Genomic DNA, 19,989 nt, shown 5'->3' on the forward strand with positions numbered 1-19,989 from the left:
GTCCATGACCCTTCATTAGAACTCGGGTATTTTGAGAGGGAGAGGTTTTAAAGACTAACGGAGAAGAGAGGCTGGGCAAGAAAGACAAAGGAGAAAATGGGCTGGAGGATAGGGGATGATGAGTTAAAGCCATTTTAAAAAGCAGCTTGATGCTATAATGCAGGGTTGTCAAATAAGTTATCCACCAGCCCGTGTTGTGAATTGGGAATCCAGATATGGCGAAATTACATTTTTGATTGGTCAATAAAACATTAGTAATAACCACTGCTGTTGGGCATTTGATGTCAATACTCGCACAATGTATACATGTGTACTTTGATCTTTTTGTGCATTTGTTGGTAAAATAGTAAGATGATAATGGTAGGGTTTCTTCATCTCTACCTCTCTTGTTATCTTATGAATTTTGTGCTTGTGTAATCCAGTGGAATAAAGGGATTTGTTTAATTTCCTTATGAAGCCCAATAGGAAAGATTGCTAAATTTGTGTTCTGCTCAAAAAGGATGAGATGAAATTAACTGAAGGGCTATCTTGATCCAGACCTCTTGTAAATCATTAATTTACTGTCTCATCTGCTTCATTTTTTATGTGCCACAAAGTGGTCATCTGAGCCCATCTAACAATAGAGTTGTTTCAGAGCTTGAAAGAGGTTGGGGGTAGCTCCTGTCATAAAAGATTAAATGGTAAATAGTAGGAAATTCAAACATTCTTTGGCTTGAACACAAGGTACTAGCTACCATGTTTTCACCTTAGACATTTTAAGAAGGGAAGTAGCTTGGAGTGAAATGTTTCAGGTGGCCCTTCATCACAGGAAGTGGGTTTCCGTCTTATGTCATTTGCATCACAATCTACTGTTATGGGGATTACAAACTACTGTAGCTGCGTACCTCTGTAACCTTTCACTTCAGTATTTGTACATGGTAAATAATTAGTAATCGCCTTTATCTGTCATGGTCACTGCACCAAACTCAATTTTACATCAAAGTAGGATGAAGCTAAAAGATTAAGCATGATACATACTTTTCAATTCATAATTAGAGCTGTGGCATTTGCATTTTTCAAACTGCAGTTAAAATATGTGACATTAACTGAAGGCAACGAAAGTAAACAAAATTGTTGCAATACAAATATACAGAGTTGTGTTTGCAAAACTTCCCACAGTTGAACCCAATAAAATGATGTGTTTCATAACCTTAAGTTTGCAGACATCTGAACTAACTTGTGCAAGTTATTTTTCTTATGATAGGTCATGCGTGGGAGATGGCGTGTGTGCCAGCTTTTCAAGCTGTTCTGGTATTTGGAATAAAATTTGCTCACTTCCTTCCTTAACTGATATATAGTACAGGTGTCCAAAGTAACTGTTTATTTGTGTGAGGGTCTGAGCCATTCTGCTGTCCTTCCTTTCTCACCTAAGGTCTGGTTTGATTAACAACCCACTTTTAAGATCTCACTAATGCTGTTTAGAGGCTTATGATAGTAAATTTGAATTTCTCTTATTTCCATACAAACATTCACAATTGAAGACCAATTGAAGTTTTCGGATTGGGTATACAAAAGTCCACATGACTTTACATTTTAAAAAGCATGGCAAAAAGGGATCTGTTGGGAGTCAATGTGCTTAATCTTGTTTGCACATGAGAAGAAGGAATGGAATTGGTGTTATAGTTTATGATGTGGATTTTATTAGACTGCTAATTTTATGATTTGTGTTTTTCTTTAGGAACGAAGGAAAATGTAGACAACCTGGGGCCTGAAGCTAAGACACGCAAGACTGGTTGCACAGGTATAGACTAAAGGTTTCACCATACAGACCAAATAACATAGCACACAGATCTTCTCAAATTCTTGTATAATACAGATTATTATCTATCTTGAAATTAGAAGACAATGCTGGGAATTCAAAAAAAAGAGCAGGAAGGGAAAAAAGTATCCAAATTGCAATCATTTCTCATTGCTCATGTCAAATAAAAATAATGGCTTCTGTTGGAATCTAATCCCGGACATGTGCCATCTTTCTGCTCACCATCAACTGGCCTCTATTTCAGAAAAACACGAGTTCCATTTCTCAAATAATCTACTTTAGGGACTTTCTGTAATGAAATGTGGATTTTTTAAAAATCCGTTTTGCCACTTGCCATCAATTGTCATAATTCTGTACCTTACAACTTATTGTATTTGATAGTCACCTAGTTTCTAAAATGAATTACCACCTTCTGTTACATCCAAAAATGTTTTTTGTGGATCCGAATAGCATGCTCAATGTCAACAAACTCTTTCAGAGTTTATTGAATTGGACTGCTTTAATACTTACAGTATTCCAGTGTAGCATGGCTATAATGTGCTTGTTTATAGCAAATACCTTTCTGACCCCAAATCCTACCAACGTGACATTTCCCTCCACTCTACAGACATTGACCTGCTTCACGTTCCCTCTCCTGCCCGGCCCACTGTTGGTGGTCATGGGTTTAGCCTTTTTGCCCACACTCTCTGGAACTCCATCCCTGAATCCTTTTTCCTTGCCCCTTCCCTAGCCTGCTTGAAGGTCCATCTCAAGACCTTCCTCTTTGACCATGGCTTTAGTCATCTTCTCACCTCACCCTCTACCTCATTGGTCCCCACCCATCCCGTATCCAGCCCCCAACTTGGGCCAAACCCTTGATTGTCCAGCACATTGGGATCTATTTCTGATATGAAAGGCAAACGTATAAATGTGATTTATTGTTGTTGAATTTGGTTGTAAGAAGATTTGTGTGTAGACTTGACGGTCTTGCTCCTCCCTGCCTCTCCGACCTCCTAACCCCCTACCACCCTGTTTACTCCCTCCACTCAGCCTGCTTCACGTCCCCCGCCTTGCTCGCCCCACTATCGGCAGGCGGGCCTTCCGCCACTCTGCCCCCACCCTCTGGAACTCAATCCCGCAGTTCCTTTGTCTTGCCCCCTCCAAAACCCCTCAAGACCCTCCTCTTCGACCCTTTGCTTTCGATCTCCCTGCCTCCCCCCTGCCCTCCCCTCTCCCCCACTCCAACCCTCAGCTCAGTTCCGTAACTCTGTCTGTTCAGCGCCTTGGGATATCCTCCCGACGTGAAAGGCATTATACAAATGTAATTTTGTTGTTGTTGTAGACCCTATTTACTCCACATGCTTCCAGTCAGCTAACTTGCTTCCTGTACGTTGATTGGCTTTTACACTAAAATGGCTACTCATGCACAATAAATAATTTAGGTGTAGGACAGTAGATGATGAGATCAGAGGTGTTGATGGGGCAAGACAACAGTCAAAAGGTAATCGACCTGAAACGTTGGTTTGATCATTGCAGTTCTCTTTGAAATGTCAAATACTCGAATCTCTCTGGGTAAATCCTCTGCCTTTGTGTTGTCTTGTTTGGTATTTGCTAATCTTGCAATATGCCATAAGCAACTTTAACTTCGTCAGTGTCTTTCATAATCGTCAAAACTTATAATAGGTCATCTCAAAAGTCTCATCATTTTCTGTAATATTAGTGATAGCTGTTTTTTCTGATTGGGAGAGAAGAGAGGGAATGCACACAGTGTTTGTACCCAACACTGTTGTACTTCACATAATTGAAAATGTGTATTCTTGGAACTGTATCTATAGCAACATTTACCCCGCTGAGATAAGTGTTTTAAAAGGCAATGCATTGTAATATACCACAAAACTATCGGCAGGCTCCATCACGTCCCATTTATCAAACACTATTCCCAAACTACTTTAGGATTTTAATAAGCATTGAGATTTATAAATCTATAAATAAAACAGGAAAAACTAAAAAACAAAGATAGCTATACAGTGGAAGCTTATAATGACAAGTTAAAATATTACAAAATTTGTGAGAATTTTGTGTTAATTCTGTGGTCCAGGAATTTTGTAAATTTATTCATGAAGCTACTCACAAGCTAATATGTTCCTAGTGCTCGTGACAGGGCTATTTACACATAAACTGGGTGTGAATTTGTACTGATGTTTTTGCATGTTAAATTGAGGTGGCTTATTAGCTAGCTGCTTTAATTTATAAAATAATGCTGGCATTAACTATGCTCTTATTTATATTGTAACTGATGGAGACTGCCCTTTGGGATTGTAGAATAGTAAATTGGATTTAGACTTGTGAGAATAGGCACGATTCTTTGTATGTTGTGCTCTATATCTTTTGAAAGACCATTTTGTGCACATTTCAAAAAAGCTCTTTTCTAAAAAAATACTTCTACTTGCTGCTAATGGAAATTGCATTGATAAATAGACTGATTCTATGGAACTAATAATGCTTGTTAAACTAGAACATTGATATTGGTGGGAGAAGACTTTCTTTTGATACTGTTATTTTTGTCACTAATTTAACATTTCTTGGTCTTTTGTTTGTTCCTTTCCTGATGGCTTTATGTGGATTTTATACATTGGTTCTTGGAGAGAGTTAGCTGATATAATAGCAATAATAATCCTTGCATTTGGTATAGCGTCTTATGTAAGCTCTATACGAATGCAATATGTTGTTGCTCTTAACTGTATCCAGTAACCTTGTAAGATGGGGAATTTTTTAGATAATCACATGGGTGAACTTGTATCCATTACTGTCTATCAAAAATTACTGCATTGTTAACTGTAATGCTTTTCGACACTTCCATCTGTGATTATTTTCAGATGTATGAATGTACTTCATTTACTAGATACTTTGAAACTCCATCATAATAGAGGGAAATTGGATAGATCATTTATATTGAGACATTAAGGTCTTATTGTCCACTATTATGTGGCCTTCTCCTTAATTTGGTCTTATAGTGAATCTTTTAAAATATTTTGTATGAAAATGGATAAACAACTATGTACTTGTGATTGCATTTACCATTTCCACACTTTGAGGATAGGGCCCTGAGATAGGATGTTATGAATTCTTATGGTTTGTCATAGTTTTTTTGTGTATAAAATTGTGCATGCCTGTTACTTTGTAAATTGCATTTGCAAATGAGGTGAATTATTCCCATCAGTTACTGTATTATCCTTACTCTGTAACACTTGGACGAAAGAAAATTATTTTGTGATTTTTCACAAGATTACTAGATTGGTTTAGAGGAAGAGGCCCTTTGGCCCATCTGATCTCATCTCTTTAGAATATCCATCCTACCGTCCTTACAGCATCAAGCTTTAAACGTCCAGTGTCCTGGGCTCAACCACCCTTCCTCATAACCTGTTCCAGTCATTAATTACCCTCTCGGTAAAGAAAAACTTTCTGGAGTCTGTCTTGAAATTGCTCTTTGCAACTCTAAACCTATGTCGTCTTGTTCTACTGCCTCAGACTGAAGAGCCTTAGCCTGTCTATTTGTTGTAGATATCTCATTTTTTTAACATTATGGATCATCCACATTGCTGTCTTTTGCACTGCCTCTAGGTTCTGGGCAGCCCCCTATAGCACAATGACCACAACTGAGGCTATACTCTAGGTGAAGCCTGACCAGAACAACATACAGCTCGAGTATGACGTCTGGGAACTTAATCTATACTGATTTAGCAATGTAGCCCAACATCCTGTTTGCTTTGTTTATTGCGTCTTCATCCTGTGTTGACATAATGAGCAATGAGTCAACTAAAACCCTTAGATATCTTTTTAGCTTCCCCTTAGCAAGTTTGCTGCATCAATATAGTACTTAGGTTTTTTATTTCTTCGATCCTTTATGTAGTACCTTGTATTTGCCTTTATTTGCCCGTTATCAGTCCATGTACATATCCTATCAGTCTGTCTTTATAGGACTTTTGCTGCCTCTACTGATTCTACAGTTCCCACAACTTGGTGTAATTTGCAAGATCACCCATGTGATCTTCCACTGGTCTGTGAATCCTCCTTGGAAGAGGTAAGAGAATTAGCTCCAAAGTGACATGCCTGGCAACAGAATGTCGGATTCGAGCCAGCCCTCGGTAGTCCAGTTCCTGAGCCAGGCAGGTCCGCAGTTTTCCAGGGCACTGCTGATGACAGCACAGCCAACCTGGTTAATCGGCAGACCAGTCACTGGGAACAGGGAGCCATTCCACTCAGCTCCTGTTAACCCTAAAAGCCAAAGTCCTAACAGGTAGGGTGGTCTCAGCTGGACAAACAGCAGGAAAGCTTGCCAACAGCAATATCAATGGCAAGCAACGTGGGTTTAGAATTAGGTAAGCAGGATGCATCCCTCCATTCCGAAAATCTATCTCTGGAATTTCCACGTGTAGGTGGGATGCATGGAAATCTAAGCTTGGTTTGGTGATGGGTTTCTGCATGTGTCAGACACCTGGCTGACCAAAAAAAAATTCTCTCCCACACATACACTCTTTTCCCCCCTCTCACACACTCCCCTCTCACGCTCTGTTTCTTTCTCTTCCTCCCACTCTGTCACTATCACTTTCTCTCCCTCCTTTCAGTCAATAATTTTCCCCCTCTCACACACACTTCCACATCTCTGACACTCTCTCCCACACATGCACTCTCTCTCCCCCCCCTCTCTCGCTCCATCTGTCTCACACACGCACACACACACACTATCTCCCTCCCCTTCTCTCACCACGCACTCCCCCCGAATACTACTTACTACCATGTGCGACCAGGTCTCCCTCTGTCTCCTCATCCTCCTCGACTTCTCCTCTGCCTTTGACACCGTGGACCACTCAAACCTCCTCCACCACCTCCCACCTCAACCTTCAAGGTTCTGTAGTTGACTGGTTCAGGTCCTACCTTTCACAATGCCTCCACTTCGTCGCAGCAAACGGCTTTTTCTCCAGGCCCCGCACCGTCTCGTGTGGTGTTCCTCAGGGCTCTGTCCTCGGTCCTCTCCTCATCACCCTTGGTGACAACAACAACAAGATTCCATTTATAGAGCGCCTTTCACATCGGGAGAACGTCCCAAGGCGCTGGATAGTTGGGTCAGAACCCGAGCAGGGGGGAAATGGTCAGGGTGAGGGGAGGGAACGAGGAGGGGGTCGAGAGGGGAGCTGAACGAATGGTCAAAGAGAAAGGTCTTGAGACCGGCCTTGAAGGAGGAAAGGGAGGAGGCAAGGCGAAGGCACTGGGGGATGGAGTTCCAGAGCCTAGGGGCTGAGAGGCTGAAGGCCCGGCCACCGATGGTAGGGCGGTTGGGGCGGGGGATGTGGAGCAGACCGGAGCCAGAGGAACGGAGGGTACGGGCTGGTAAGTTAGGGGGATAGTAGGTCGGAGAGGTAGAAGGGAGCAAGGCCGTGAATGGCCTTGTAGGTGAGGATGAGGATCTTGAATTCGATCCTCTGGGGGATGAGGAGCCAGTGGAGGCGAACGAGGGTGGGAGTGATGTGGTCCCGAAGCCTGGTGCGGGACAGTACACGAGCTGCAGAGTTCTGAATGACCTGCAGCTTGTGGAGGGAGGTGTCGGGAAGGCCGGCGAGGAGAGAGTTTCCATAGTCCAACCTTGAGGTGATAAAGGCGTGGACCAGTGTTTCAGCAGCGTGAGGGGTGAGGTAGTGCCGTAGTCTGGCGATGTTTCAGAGGTGATGGAAGGCGGCGCCAGTTGTGGCGCGGATATGAGGAAGAAAAGACAGCTCAGGGTCGAACAGAACGCTGAGGTTCCTGACTGGCTTTGAGAGATGGAGAGTGCAGCCTTGGACATCATCCGCAGACATGGGGCAAATTTCCACATGTATGCGGATGACACCCAACTCTATCTCTCTGCCTCCACCCTGAACTCCAGGACTACTGGCGTCCTGACCGACTGCCTGTCCGACATCAAGTCCTGGACGAGGGACAACTTTCTCCAACTCAACGTCAGCAAGACCGAGGCCCTCCTGATTGGCTCGTGCCAGTGCCTCCGCACCTCGGACACTGGCAGCATCAGCCTCCACGGCTGCACACTCAGCCTCACTAAGCCAGTCAGGAACCTGGGTGTCATGTTCGACCCTGAACTGTCCTTTCTCCCCCACATCCACGCCGTGACCGGCCACTGCCTCACCCCTCAGGCTGCCAAAACCCTCACCAACGCATTTGTCACATCAAGGCTCGATTACGGAAACTTCCTCTTCATCGGCCTTCCCAACTCTTCCCTTCACAAACTGCAGATCATCCAAAACTCTGCAGCTTGTGTACTGTCACGCATCAGGCTCCGTGACCGCATCACTCCCACTCTCGTCCGACTCCATTGGCTCCCCATCCCCGAGAGGATCGAGTTCAAGATCCTCATCCTCCCTTTCAAGGCCATGGCCTTGCCCCCTCCTATCTCTCTGACCTGCTGATTCCCTACCAACCTGCCCGCGCTCTCCATTCAGCGGGCTCCAGTCTGCTCCATGTCTCCCACCCGACACGGCCTACCATCGGCGGCCGGGCTTTCAGCCTCTCTGCCCCCACACTCTGGAACTCCATCCCCACGGTCCCTTCGGCTTGCTTCCTCCCTTGCCTCCTTCAAGGCCGGTCTCAAGACTCTTCTTTTCATTCGTGCCTTTGGTCGCCCTCCCACCTCTCTGCCTTCCCTCACCCCTACAACACCCTCCCTCATGCTCGGGCCCCGACACCTGGTTGTTCAGCGCTTTGGGACATCCTCCCGACGTGAAAGGCGCTCTATAAATGTAATTTTGTTGTTGTTGTTATACTTTCTGGAATTAGGTAAGCAGGATGCATCCCTCCAAGTAGAGAGTACGCATTCCATTCCAACAGTCTATCTCTGGGATTTCTATGTGTGGGTGGGATGTATGGAAATCTCAGTTTGGTTTGGATATTCTTAAGCATGGTAATGGGTTTCAACTTGTATCAGACACCCGGCTGACAAAAAAAATCAGTCATCAAGGAATAGGAGAGGTCACAGACCCTAGATATCTTGCGTTTATATCTCCCCGCTATTTTGACCTAACTCCCCTAACAAAGACTATCTGATGCAGATCACGCTTCCTTGCTCCACGCATAATGTTTTAAAGAGATGCACTTTCAGATAAGGAGGAACTGGATTGGGGATATGATCAAAATTTGCAGAACTGTGACTTAATAAAGTATGTTCTGCTAATCAGACAACATTAGGATTTAAATGGGACACAGTTGCCTCAAAACATTTTTTCAACATACAAAGGTGAACTGAATCTTACTGGTTGTGAAGATGTTAAGATTTTGCAGAAGTCAAGTTTCAGGAACTTGCTGCTTGTGCCTATAATCAACCTTTATTCTTCATTCCTTGATTTGACTCTATATATAGAGTTAGCTACAACAAACTCAATCCAGGTAGTCTCTATAATGGACTCAATCATATCAGTTTCATATGCATTGACTTCATTCAGGATGTAAGTATAGAAAGAACATGCAGGAGAATAACCAGTTGCAGGCCTGTTGAGTATATATGATATAAGTTAAGGTGATTAAGAGACAATAGCTCCCAAAATGTCATATTGTAAAGAATCGATAATTTAGGAAGAAACTGACCGATCAGGCCTTAAATAAAGACCATGAAGTTTTTTTTAAGTTTTTAATTTGTACAGTTCATTATGTGATGCATTATTTTTTAATAGCTAATGAAGAGGGCTGTGATTCTGATGGAGATGAAGAGCAAAGCCATGATCCAAATGTTCAAGAATACCTTCAACAAGGAGGCACAGCTGTCATTTATCCAGAAGCACCAGAGGAGCAGCATAGGCTCGGCACGCCAGAGGCTAGTGGGCAAGAAGAAAATGGTAACACAGTATTTCTATCTTTTTTTAAACAAATGTGATTCCAAATCTTATGAATGTTCTGATCAATTTTCTAAATATTTGTTTGCAATCGTATATTTCTAACTGTGTAGCTCACAGCTACTAGGTGCAAAGCACACCAATAAAAGTGAACTGTTTACTCAAATCCAATATTGTTTGACACGTGGGATTCCTGTGCATGAATGTGGGCAACTTTTACACATGTAGCATATTATAAAATCATAGAATTATACAGCACAGAAAGAAGCCATTCGACCCATCGTGTCTGTGCCGACTCTTTGAAAGAGCATGGGCCAAATGGCCTCTTTAATCCCACATTAATCTCACTCCCCCTTAGAATCATCTTATTGTTTTTAAGGCATTGTTTTAATTGTGCTGGTGTGTCATCTCAGCTGGTAGCAGTCTTGAGTCTGAAGTCTGTGATCTTGAGCTCGGCTGTTACTCCATTTCAGCGCTGAGGTCCTATTTCTTTATTCAGGAAGATGAAAAGAAAAAGAAGTTTCTCCCAGTGTCATGGCCAACAATCAACCAAATCAATTGGTCATTTATCTCATTGCTGTTTATGGGAAAATAGCCATGAGGCGAATGGTTGCCAAGTTTGCCCACAAAGCAAGTGACAACACTTGGCAGTAATATCTTGTAAAACAATTTGAGACGCTTCACTTTTAGAGGTGCTGGTGATTCAAATAACTAGTATTCATTGTTCAGCATCCTGGGTATAGCAGACATATAAACAAACACAGTTCCTGTCTACTAATATCTGCACAACTATATAATGATATAACCATAAGCATTACTGTATTTGTTGCTGTGGATTGGCATATTGTTTACTATAACTGAATATCTTGTGTTATCAAAATAAAGTTAGAATATATTCCAAACCACAAGATATAATACCAGAAATACTGTATCTGAGTAAACTCATGCATTACCCCACACATAGCCCCTTTATTGGAGGGAATCTGGTGCACAGGCACTGAACCTTTTTAATAAGGAGAATAGCGCTGTATACATACAATTGTGCATTAGCTATGTAATATTGCAGTTGAGTAGTCATCTTATTCTGTTCATTTTTTGAATCTTATACTTGAACCTGAGGTTACATAGACTTTGAATCCTGTGAGATATTATCCTGTAATATTTCACAATATACCTCCCTTGGCTGAGCCAGGCAGAATATAAAATCCTATCCAATTAGTTCAACAGCATTCAGATGACCACAAGTTGCAAAGTCTGTCCCTATAGAAGATTCAAATGAACAATTCAATAGTCTATCCATTGAAGGATGAAGAGAAATTTTCACTGCCAAAGCCTAAGAGAGAGTGCACAGAGTTGTCTGCAACATATATGGAACAGTAGATAATGACTGTATTTCAGTGACCCTTGAACAATTTCAGAAAATATGAATAATTATGCCTCACCTTGCAGTCCGTGTCTAATGTTCTCAGGGCACCCCCCCTTTACACTTATTGTAAAGTGACATTAATATGAAACAGCTATTTTATAGAGAAAGAATTAGTAGATAAGGATCATTAATTAAGACATTGATGTTCATGTTTAATAGCTATCAAGTGAAAGAGTTCTAGTACTACGCCTCTGGAATTTGACAGATAGTCATACTAGTACCAGAAATTGTTTTTATATCATGAGAAATGTAGGAAAGAATGTGTCACTTAAATGCAGTTGAAGGTGGGCTGTTAACATTATGAGGTCTGTTTTTGTCAGGCATTTCTAGAATTTCTTTGCCTTTTGTGGAATTCCATAGCGTAGTAGTTCGCCTTGCAAGCGAGTGGACCCGGGTTCGATTCCCAGACGGGACAAAATCTTAGGCAAGTTTCCTTACTCCACATGCCTCTGTTTATCCAGCAGTAAGTAGGAACCCAGTTAGTCGATTGGTGGATCGCTTTCCTGCGGGTACTAAATCCTTTCCCACAAAATAATAATTCGGTCATTCAATCCACAACTGTTGGTGGGACAGTTCTGTGTGCAATTGGCTGCTGTGTTTCTCCCACAAAAATACACAGTCAATCCACTTTGCAATATATTCTGTGAAGCACTTTGAGATGTCTCAATGATGTGATAAGGTGCTTTATTAAATAATAACCCTTGCATTTGGTATTATTTTTTATTTAGAACAGGTATTTTAGGCATCAGCCTGGTTCAGTTTGTAGCTCATTCACTTCTGGGTCAGAAGGTTGTCGGTTCAAACTCCACTTCTGGACGAATAACATGATTAATTAGTCAAGTATTTCACTACAGAATGTACAAAATGTTGAAAGTTTCCTCTCCTTAACCATGAAATGGAAGGAAAAGCTTCACATTAAATATATCAGTAACTTGTTATTTGTGTATCACTGTATTGCAAATCAGACTAGATAACAAATTTTAAAATTCATACAGTGATGGGAACATTGAAATATCCCTGGGGTTAATTCATAATTATTGGCCCAAACTCAAATGGACCCTATTTTAGTGAGTTGAAATGAAGCAATGACTTAGATGCTATTATTTTGTACCACTTAGGACCGCCTGATGCTTTTGCTCAGCTGCTCACATGTCCATACTGTGACAGAGGATACAAGCGCTTGACTTCACTAAAAGAGCATATTAAGTACCGCCATGAAAAGAATGAAGACAACTTCAGTTGCTCTCTTTGCAGCTACACTTTTGCCTACAGAACACAACTTGATCGTCATGTGGCTTCACATAAGTCAGGACGAGACCAGGTAAATCTTTATCAAAATAACAATGGCCAAATTTTTCCTCCCAATTTTCTCTCATGAAAGTATTTGACTCCAATCTCTCACGCGTGTGAGATAAAATGTACTCCTTTGTTTAAAAGGAAGAAGTTTACTACTTGACTGCTTGAGTCAATTTGTCAGATTTTTGTCTATAGATTATGTTGAAAAGTAACTTGAACGTTTGTGGTCATAGTTGAATAATATGATTATCTTTACTTTCAAGTAGTAAATTCTCCCAATTATTCAATAAAAAAAACATTATATCCTGGTTATTTAGGCCACGTAGATATTTTAATCTTAACTACAACACCATTTAAAATACATGTTTTATACCTGACTGCTGTCTGCTATTGTAAAGTGCAATTGACTTTTGAAGCTTTTTTTTCCAAAAAGCGCCATGTTGTAACACAGACGAGTGGGAACCGGAAATTCAAGTGCACTGAATGTGGAAAAGCGTTTAAATACAAGCATCACCTAAAGGAGCACTTACGAATCCACAGTGGTAAGTACAGATTGTCTTACCTTATTGCTTCAGATATAATAGCGAAAAGAGATAGTTTGGTGATTTGTTCCTTGATCTTCAGAGCAGATGTATCCAGGTGATTTTCTGTCCTTAGACCCCTCCACAGTTGTGAATCTGCAGAGACGACCTCCATCAAAAATGCTTGATGCTGTGTTCATTAGCCCCTTTAAAATGGGGATTCACAATTAAGGGAATATTTCATACATAATTGATCAGTATCTCTATGGAACATTAGTTTCAGTTTTGTTGCAATGCAACTGGGAATGCAACAATTTGCCAGCCCCATCCAATACTTTTATACAACCTTTAGTACCAACTCTCTTTTCTATGCCACCTCACAGATTTACAGGTAACATTATTCAGAAAAAAATATCCAATCTGTGTTTCATGGAGAGTAAAGAAAGCAAACATCATATCATTCACATTTCTGGATAAGTTTCACGGTTTCAAACTATGAGCTGGGCCAGTATTTGCCAAAAATTGGGTGGGGGGGTAAAACATTTTGGGGGAAATTTAGTGAGGTATGTGGAAAATTCCAAGGGTTTGGTTCGTGCTATTGAAGTACATTTTTAACAAAAACTGGGTGGCCCATTTGGGAGGGGGAGGGGGGGACACCAGCACAGGTTCGAAGGGCTTGGAGATCCACAAAAATCAGACACTCAGGACCAGTGTCCTTACTGCAGGGCTACAGCAGCTCACCACCTCCTGCCTTTCAGGACCTGACACTGCACACAGAGACATCGACCTAGAGAGAGAAACACTCACAGATAGCGAGGGATGCATTCTCAGAGACACACTCACACAGAGAGACATGCACACATTCTGACAGGAAAGAGAGACACACATTCACACAGAGACGCTCATAAAAACACACACACATACATAGAAGAGACAGAGACACACTCACAAACATATACAGAGGAGAGAGACACATAGACACACTCACAAACACATAGAGACACTCATATAGAGACATTTACAAACATACAGAGGAGAGGTAGGCACTCACACACAGTCACTCACAAACAGAGAGACAAACACTCACATACACTCAAACAGAGAGAGACACACACACATACTCAGAGTTTGTGTATTCTCTCCTTTGATTTATACAGAAAGCTCGAGTTAAAGCACGTTTAAGTAAGCTCAACAAAATGTTATTGTAGCTTCAAAGAAATTCACAACCCTCTGCATTAAATCTTAAACAACTAGATAAATATCAGCAAACACAACTATGAGATAACAAACATAAATCACACTTAAACTATACACGCTAGCAACTTGTAATAAAGTTAATGTAAAAATGCACGAAAAACCAGTCTCTGACTACTACTCATTAATAGTCAGAGTATGTACCTTCGTTGTCATCAGGTAGAAAAATAGCGACCACGAGTCGAGCTCCTCCCTGAATTTGGATACCCAGTGGCAATTGTGGAGCACCAATTACTTGATGTAATTACTTTTTTATTGTCCAATCAGATCCAAATACATAAAAAATATTTAAAGCACTATTCAATATATGTAAACAACAAATAGGCATAGGAAACAAAAGGGGTGACTGTGATAAACTGAGAGAGAGAGAGAGACATACACTCACATAGAGACACTCACAAACAGAGAGACATGCAGTCACATAGACACTCACAAACAGAGAGAGACACTCACAAACAGAGAGAGATACTCACACACAGACACTCACAAACAGAGAGACACACACACAGACACAAGCACATAGAGGAAAGACACACTTACACAAACACTCACATACAGAGAGAGAGAGAGACACACATACTCAGAGACACTCACACACACACACACACACACACACACAGACAGAGGAGAGAGTCACACACACACAGGAGAGAGACATACAGACAATCACAACAGTGATCAGGATGGAACAATCCAAGTGGAGTGAAGCCTATTTCCCGCTTGCACTGCACCGCGCACCCACATCCGGAGTGGATCCACCCACAGTGAAGTCCAATAAACAGCCAAGAGGCCCAGGGACAGAAACTTCATTATTAGCAGTTTATAGCAGGGCGCTGTTTATAGTGGACTCCGCGGAAAAATTGCGGCCACACTTTTCTATTGGCCTGGGCTGTGGAATTATTCTTTGGCTCCTTGTTCATTTTTCTCAGATTTGCCGTGCCCCACTTCTGCAATTTTTTTTAAAGATTTGGTTAGAAAGGGTCTGATTGACTTTTCTCAGTCCTTGTTTAGATCTCAAATGATCATTAAGACAGGCTTTAGCAATTGATCTAAACTTGATTTGTAAAGTGCCTATGCAGAGGAATCTTAAATGTTTTATCAACAGTATGAATCAAATTTTCACAAGATCACAAGAGAGGTTCTGGATCAAGATAACTATTATTTCTATTTAATATCTGCCCTCCAAAATATCCATCTACTATCTTCCAATTGCAGCATCAAGCTGTTTGTTAACTGAGTCCAGTGACCTGGCCTCAAGCATGCTTCTTGGTAATCTGTTCCAGATACTTTTTTGGTCACTTACTCAAGAATTATCAAATTATTCTTAACTCTGCCTTTCTTCCTCTATTTTGGTGGTATTGTGATACATTCCTGAAGGTAAGGATGACTAATACTGAGAAAGAAACATTTATCTCTGTATTAATATAGACTTCCTCTTTATTTGAATGGAGCGAATCGTCCACATAGTTTGCACCCACCCTCTCCACTTGCCGTGTTTTTGAGTGTTATCAGTATCTTTGTGTGATTATAACCTGCCCTAAATGGAGACTGGTCTGTGGAGAGGACTGTATGTCACATGCAGACTTCAGAGGCCAAAACTCTTTTGGAAATAATTTACTCAGTAATTTATTTTCCCATTGTTGGGAGGAGTGAAGTCTGCAGAGGGTAAATGACATTCACTGAATGAGGATATATGGAAGCCAAGCTATCCCTGGGGAAACTGTCTTAAGATAATTTTATATTCTCTGTTCTTGATTTGACATTCTTTTTGTCCTCTCCAATTTGGTCTTCAGTTTTTTTTTGTAGCACTAATATTCTGTCGCCTATATACTTGGGGAAATACAGTAGAGTTAAAGGGTTATAAAGTACGTTATGTATTATTTATACTGTACCTCTATGGACCTATCATTATTGGATGTTTATGGAACTTCTAACAGTGATGTACAACGTTAGTTCTAGTGATAAACTGGAATTTGATTGCTACCTATTTTAAAAATATGGCTATAGAAGACGGAAAATAACTTTTATAACCTATCTTTCATTTTAAATGCAGAAATATCTGGTAATTTTTTTTGTTATTTCTGCCTGCCCCTTCTTTAGGAGAGAAGCCATATGAATGCCCTAACTGCAAGAAACGTTTTTCCCACTCCGGCTCTTATAGCTCACACATCAGTAGTAAGAAGTGCATTGGTCTCATATCACTTAATGGTAGAGCACGTTCAGGAATTAAAACCCCTCAAGGCACTTCGCCATCACTCTCTCCATCAACCAATAGTCCTGCTAGAACACAACTTCGTAATAAGCTGGAGAACAATAAGCCTTTACAAGAACAACCCACCGTAAACCAAATTAAAACTGAACCTGTGGATTATGAGTATAAAACAATGGTAGTGACCTCTGGCATCAACTGTGCAAGCTCTTTCCAAAATGTAGGGTTTAGTGGTGGGACCCCCCTCCAGGTCACGACAAACCCTTCTCAGGGTGTGGTTCAGGCTGTTGTTTTGCCAACTGTCGGCCTGGTCTCCCCTATTAGTATCAATCTAAGTGACATTCAGAATGTTCTTAAGGTTGCAGTATTAGAAAACAATCATGTCAATCTTCCTTCCAAAGAACCAGGAACTGTCTCCTCAACATCAGTACAGCAAAACAGTCATTCTCTCATTTCATCAATTAGTGTTCCCTTAATTGATCAGGATGGAACAACCAAAATCATAATCAACTACAGCTTAGAGCCAAGTCAACTCCAAGTGGTACCACAAAATTTAAAAAAAGAGATTCCCAATCCTGCAGAAAAATGTGTGAATGAAAAGCCACCAGAAGACCTCTCAATCAAATCAGAAAAAACTGAGATCAATGAAGAACCAGTTAGTAAAACATGCCTGCTTTGTAATGAATGTCCCGGTGGACTAAATGCACTTCATGAGCTAAAGCACTATCAATTAAAAAATGAAGCCCATTCAGCAGAAGAAGGCCCTGAAAATCTACCTGGAGCTTCTGAGTCAACAGATAAGAACATCTCTTCAGATAAAGAACCACTGAAGAATCTGTTGTCACTCCTGAAGGCATATTACGCATTAAATGCACAGCCCACTTCAGAGGAACTGGCAAAGATTTCAGTTGCTGTAAACCTACCATTAGAAAAAGTGAAAAAATGGTTTGAAAAGATGCAAAATGGTGAGATTCCAGTCCCGCCATCTTGTCCTTCGTCCCCTGTGCAGAGCAAAAAGGAGAGCAAGCCAGATCAATCTATCAGTCATGCCAATACACCACATACTAGCAATCTACAAGGCGATACAGCAAACTCAGAAACTCTTCAAAAATTGACAGATTCTCCAATTACTTGCAAGCCCTTAAACATGACATCGGACCGCTCCAGGAATAACACACCATCACCACTGAATCTGTCGTCTACGTCGTCTAGAAATTCACAAAGCTATAACACACCTGATAGTACCCAGGAGGATCTGCAGGAAGAACCGCTTGACCTTTCACTACCAAGACAGCAAAAAGAAGGAATTGAGAGACCCCCAATTACCAGTGTTTACCATAGCAGTGTTCATTATGTCCAAGAGGAGCCTTTGAACTTATCTTGCTTAAAGAAAGAACCACAAAATGACAGTATTAGTAATATTGAAGGAAACCCAACAAGTGCCAAGCCTATAAATATTGAACTCCCTACAATCACCACTCAACTGCCAACAGTTGTTGCGATTTCAAACCCAAATGGTGTCCCATGCCTCAGAGCCCTGGCTACAATCAAACAGGCCAGCTTCATTCCACAAGTGGCCTATACATATTCAACAATCAATTCCAATGGGCCTGAATCACAGGAGAAGCCAAACCAGTCTAATGGAAATCATTCAGTAAGTATGCTATTCTTGGTTGATAGTACCTTTTCTAAAAGTTTACATTTTTTTAAGGTGGAGAATCTGTCTACTTTGTAATATGTGGATGACAATGTTAGTCTTCCTAGTCACAATGATATGGATTCAAGCTCACGTTGAAACTTTGAGCTCATAGTCTGAACTCATAGTCCAATTCAGTGCTTGCACACTGCTGCATTGTTAGAGGTGCCATCCATCAGATGAGACACAAAACCAAGGCCCTGTCTGCCTGTTCAGGTGGATGTCAAAGACCCCATGGCACTATTCAAAAAGAGAAAGGAGTTTCTCCCAATATTCCAGCCAGCAGTCTCCCCAGATAAAAAAAAAAGCTGTCCATTCACTTTATGGCTGTTTGTGGGTATTCACCTATGTTTACATAGTCCACAGTTCTATAAAACTGTCAAATGCTTCCAAGCCCCCGCCCCCACCCACTGTTGCCCTCCATCCCTCCTGACCCCAGCTTCGGTCCAAAAACTCCTGACTGTCCAGCGCACTGGGGCGTCTTTCCGACGTGAAGGGCATTATACACGTGTAATTTGTTTTATTTCAACATAAGTTGCTATACCTAATGCAAGGATTATAGTATTATAGTGATATGTATTGTTCAGTTTTAAACCTATGACTATTTCAGTTGACTGAAGAATCTGTCTTAAATTTCTGTCCCAATGGGAAGTAGTATTATATTGCATTATCATATTATGTTGATAGATTTTAAAATTCATGTAAAAAAGGTGCTTTTGTTCCTGAAGGAGGAAAAGCCAGAGATGAGCTCAGAAGTTGTGTCCAATGCTGATGACCAGAATGATTCAGACTCAACTCCTCCACGCAAGAAAATCCGAAAAACAGAGAATGGAATGTATGCCTGTGACTTGTGTGACAAAATATTCCAGAAGAGCAGCTCTCTTCTGAGGCACAAGTATGAGCACACGGGTAAGAGAGATGCAGCATAAATCATCACGTTCAAATTGCAGACACTAAATTGTATATTGTTTCATAGAAGAATGGTGCTTTTTTTTGTTCATCCCACCTCCTTGATCACTAGAGAAGGAGGAGGAAAAAGTGCAAGTGTAAATCAAGACCCCATGCAAGGTTGTCAAATGGATTTGTCACCACTTAAGTTTGATCATTCTAGTATTCGGGGGCATTTGATAGCAGTGGAGTTCACTAACACTTTACAACAATAATAACAAGATTACATTTGTATTACTTTACCTCAAAGAATAAGATTATTATTTACTACAAAGATTAAGACTCAACACATGCTGTCTTTTTCAGCTGCTTTTTCCTAAGGCCACTAATGGCCTTATTGAGATATCCATATCCATTTCCCTTGTTGGTGGGTGTCTTATTTGCTCGTCCATATTCACCTTTTAGAATCTTGTAGGGCAATGGAACCTTACCACAAATGTCCATGTGTGCAACAGCACTGTTTCCTTTCCTGACGGGTTTTCTTGAGTTTCACTGTTCTGCCTGTTTAGAGTAATATGCTATTACAATTGAATTTGAAGAGATGTACCAAGGAGATGACGAGAGATCACAGTGGTGATCTCAGGTATTTTTTTTAAAATAAATGTAAACTTGCTTGTAATTTTCTAATACAAATTAGAATTTTTGTTACGCCTCAAGATGCACACCATTATCTGACCATGGCACCGCTATTCAACCTCCTGCCGTGATTATTTGCAGCTTATTATGTTTAGCAGCTTATTATGATACACTGCTGTGACCCTCCCCTGCTGTGTGAGCCCATTCAAGCAGCTGGTTGTAGAATGCCATGATACAAGCAATCTAATCCATAATCGCAACATATTAAAGTGGTTTCCATTGTGTTTTCTTTTGTCGGCCTCATGCTGTTGAGAAAAATATAACTACTTGAATGCTTTTTGGAAATGGTAAGACCACGTTGTGTAGTGCTTTGCAGGAGCCCCAGGCTGCTTGTCCCTGCCTCTTCTCCCGT

At 41.1% G+C, this 19,989-nt stretch overlaps 1 protein-coding gene across 6 annotated transcripts in view; it reads left to right on the plus strand.

The window, feature by feature from the left end:
• Positions 1–19,989, plus strand: part of zeb1b (zinc finger E-box binding homeobox 1b) — a 106,540-nt gene that overhangs the window by 78,765 nt on the left and 7,786 nt on the right. For 5 of the 6 annotated variants that reach the window (XM_042332615.1, XM_042332611.1, XM_042332614.1 and 2 more), the window contains 6 exons: positions 1,718–1,780; positions 9,493–9,654; positions 12,196–12,398; positions 12,807–12,915; positions 16,249–18,011; positions 18,764–18,962. In XM_042332615.1, the coding sequence (XP_042188549.1) occupies positions 1,718–1,780; positions 9,493–9,654; positions 12,196–12,398; positions 12,807–12,915; positions 16,249–18,011; positions 18,764–18,962 (2,499 nt within the window). The remainder of the gene's footprint in view (positions 1–1,717; positions 1,781–9,492; positions 9,655–12,195; positions 12,399–12,806; positions 12,916–16,248; positions 18,012–18,763; positions 18,963–19,989) is intronic. The other variant, XM_042332612.1, reaches the window with a different exon arrangement.

This window comes from Callorhinchus milii, unplaced genomic scaffold, assembly GCF_018977255.1.
Source record: "Callorhinchus milii isolate IMCB2004 unplaced genomic scaffold, IMCB_Cmil_1.0 Scaffold2, whole genome shotgun sequence".
NCBI lineage: Eukaryota > Metazoa > Chordata > Chondrichthyes > Chimaeriformes > Callorhinchidae > Callorhinchus > Callorhinchus milii.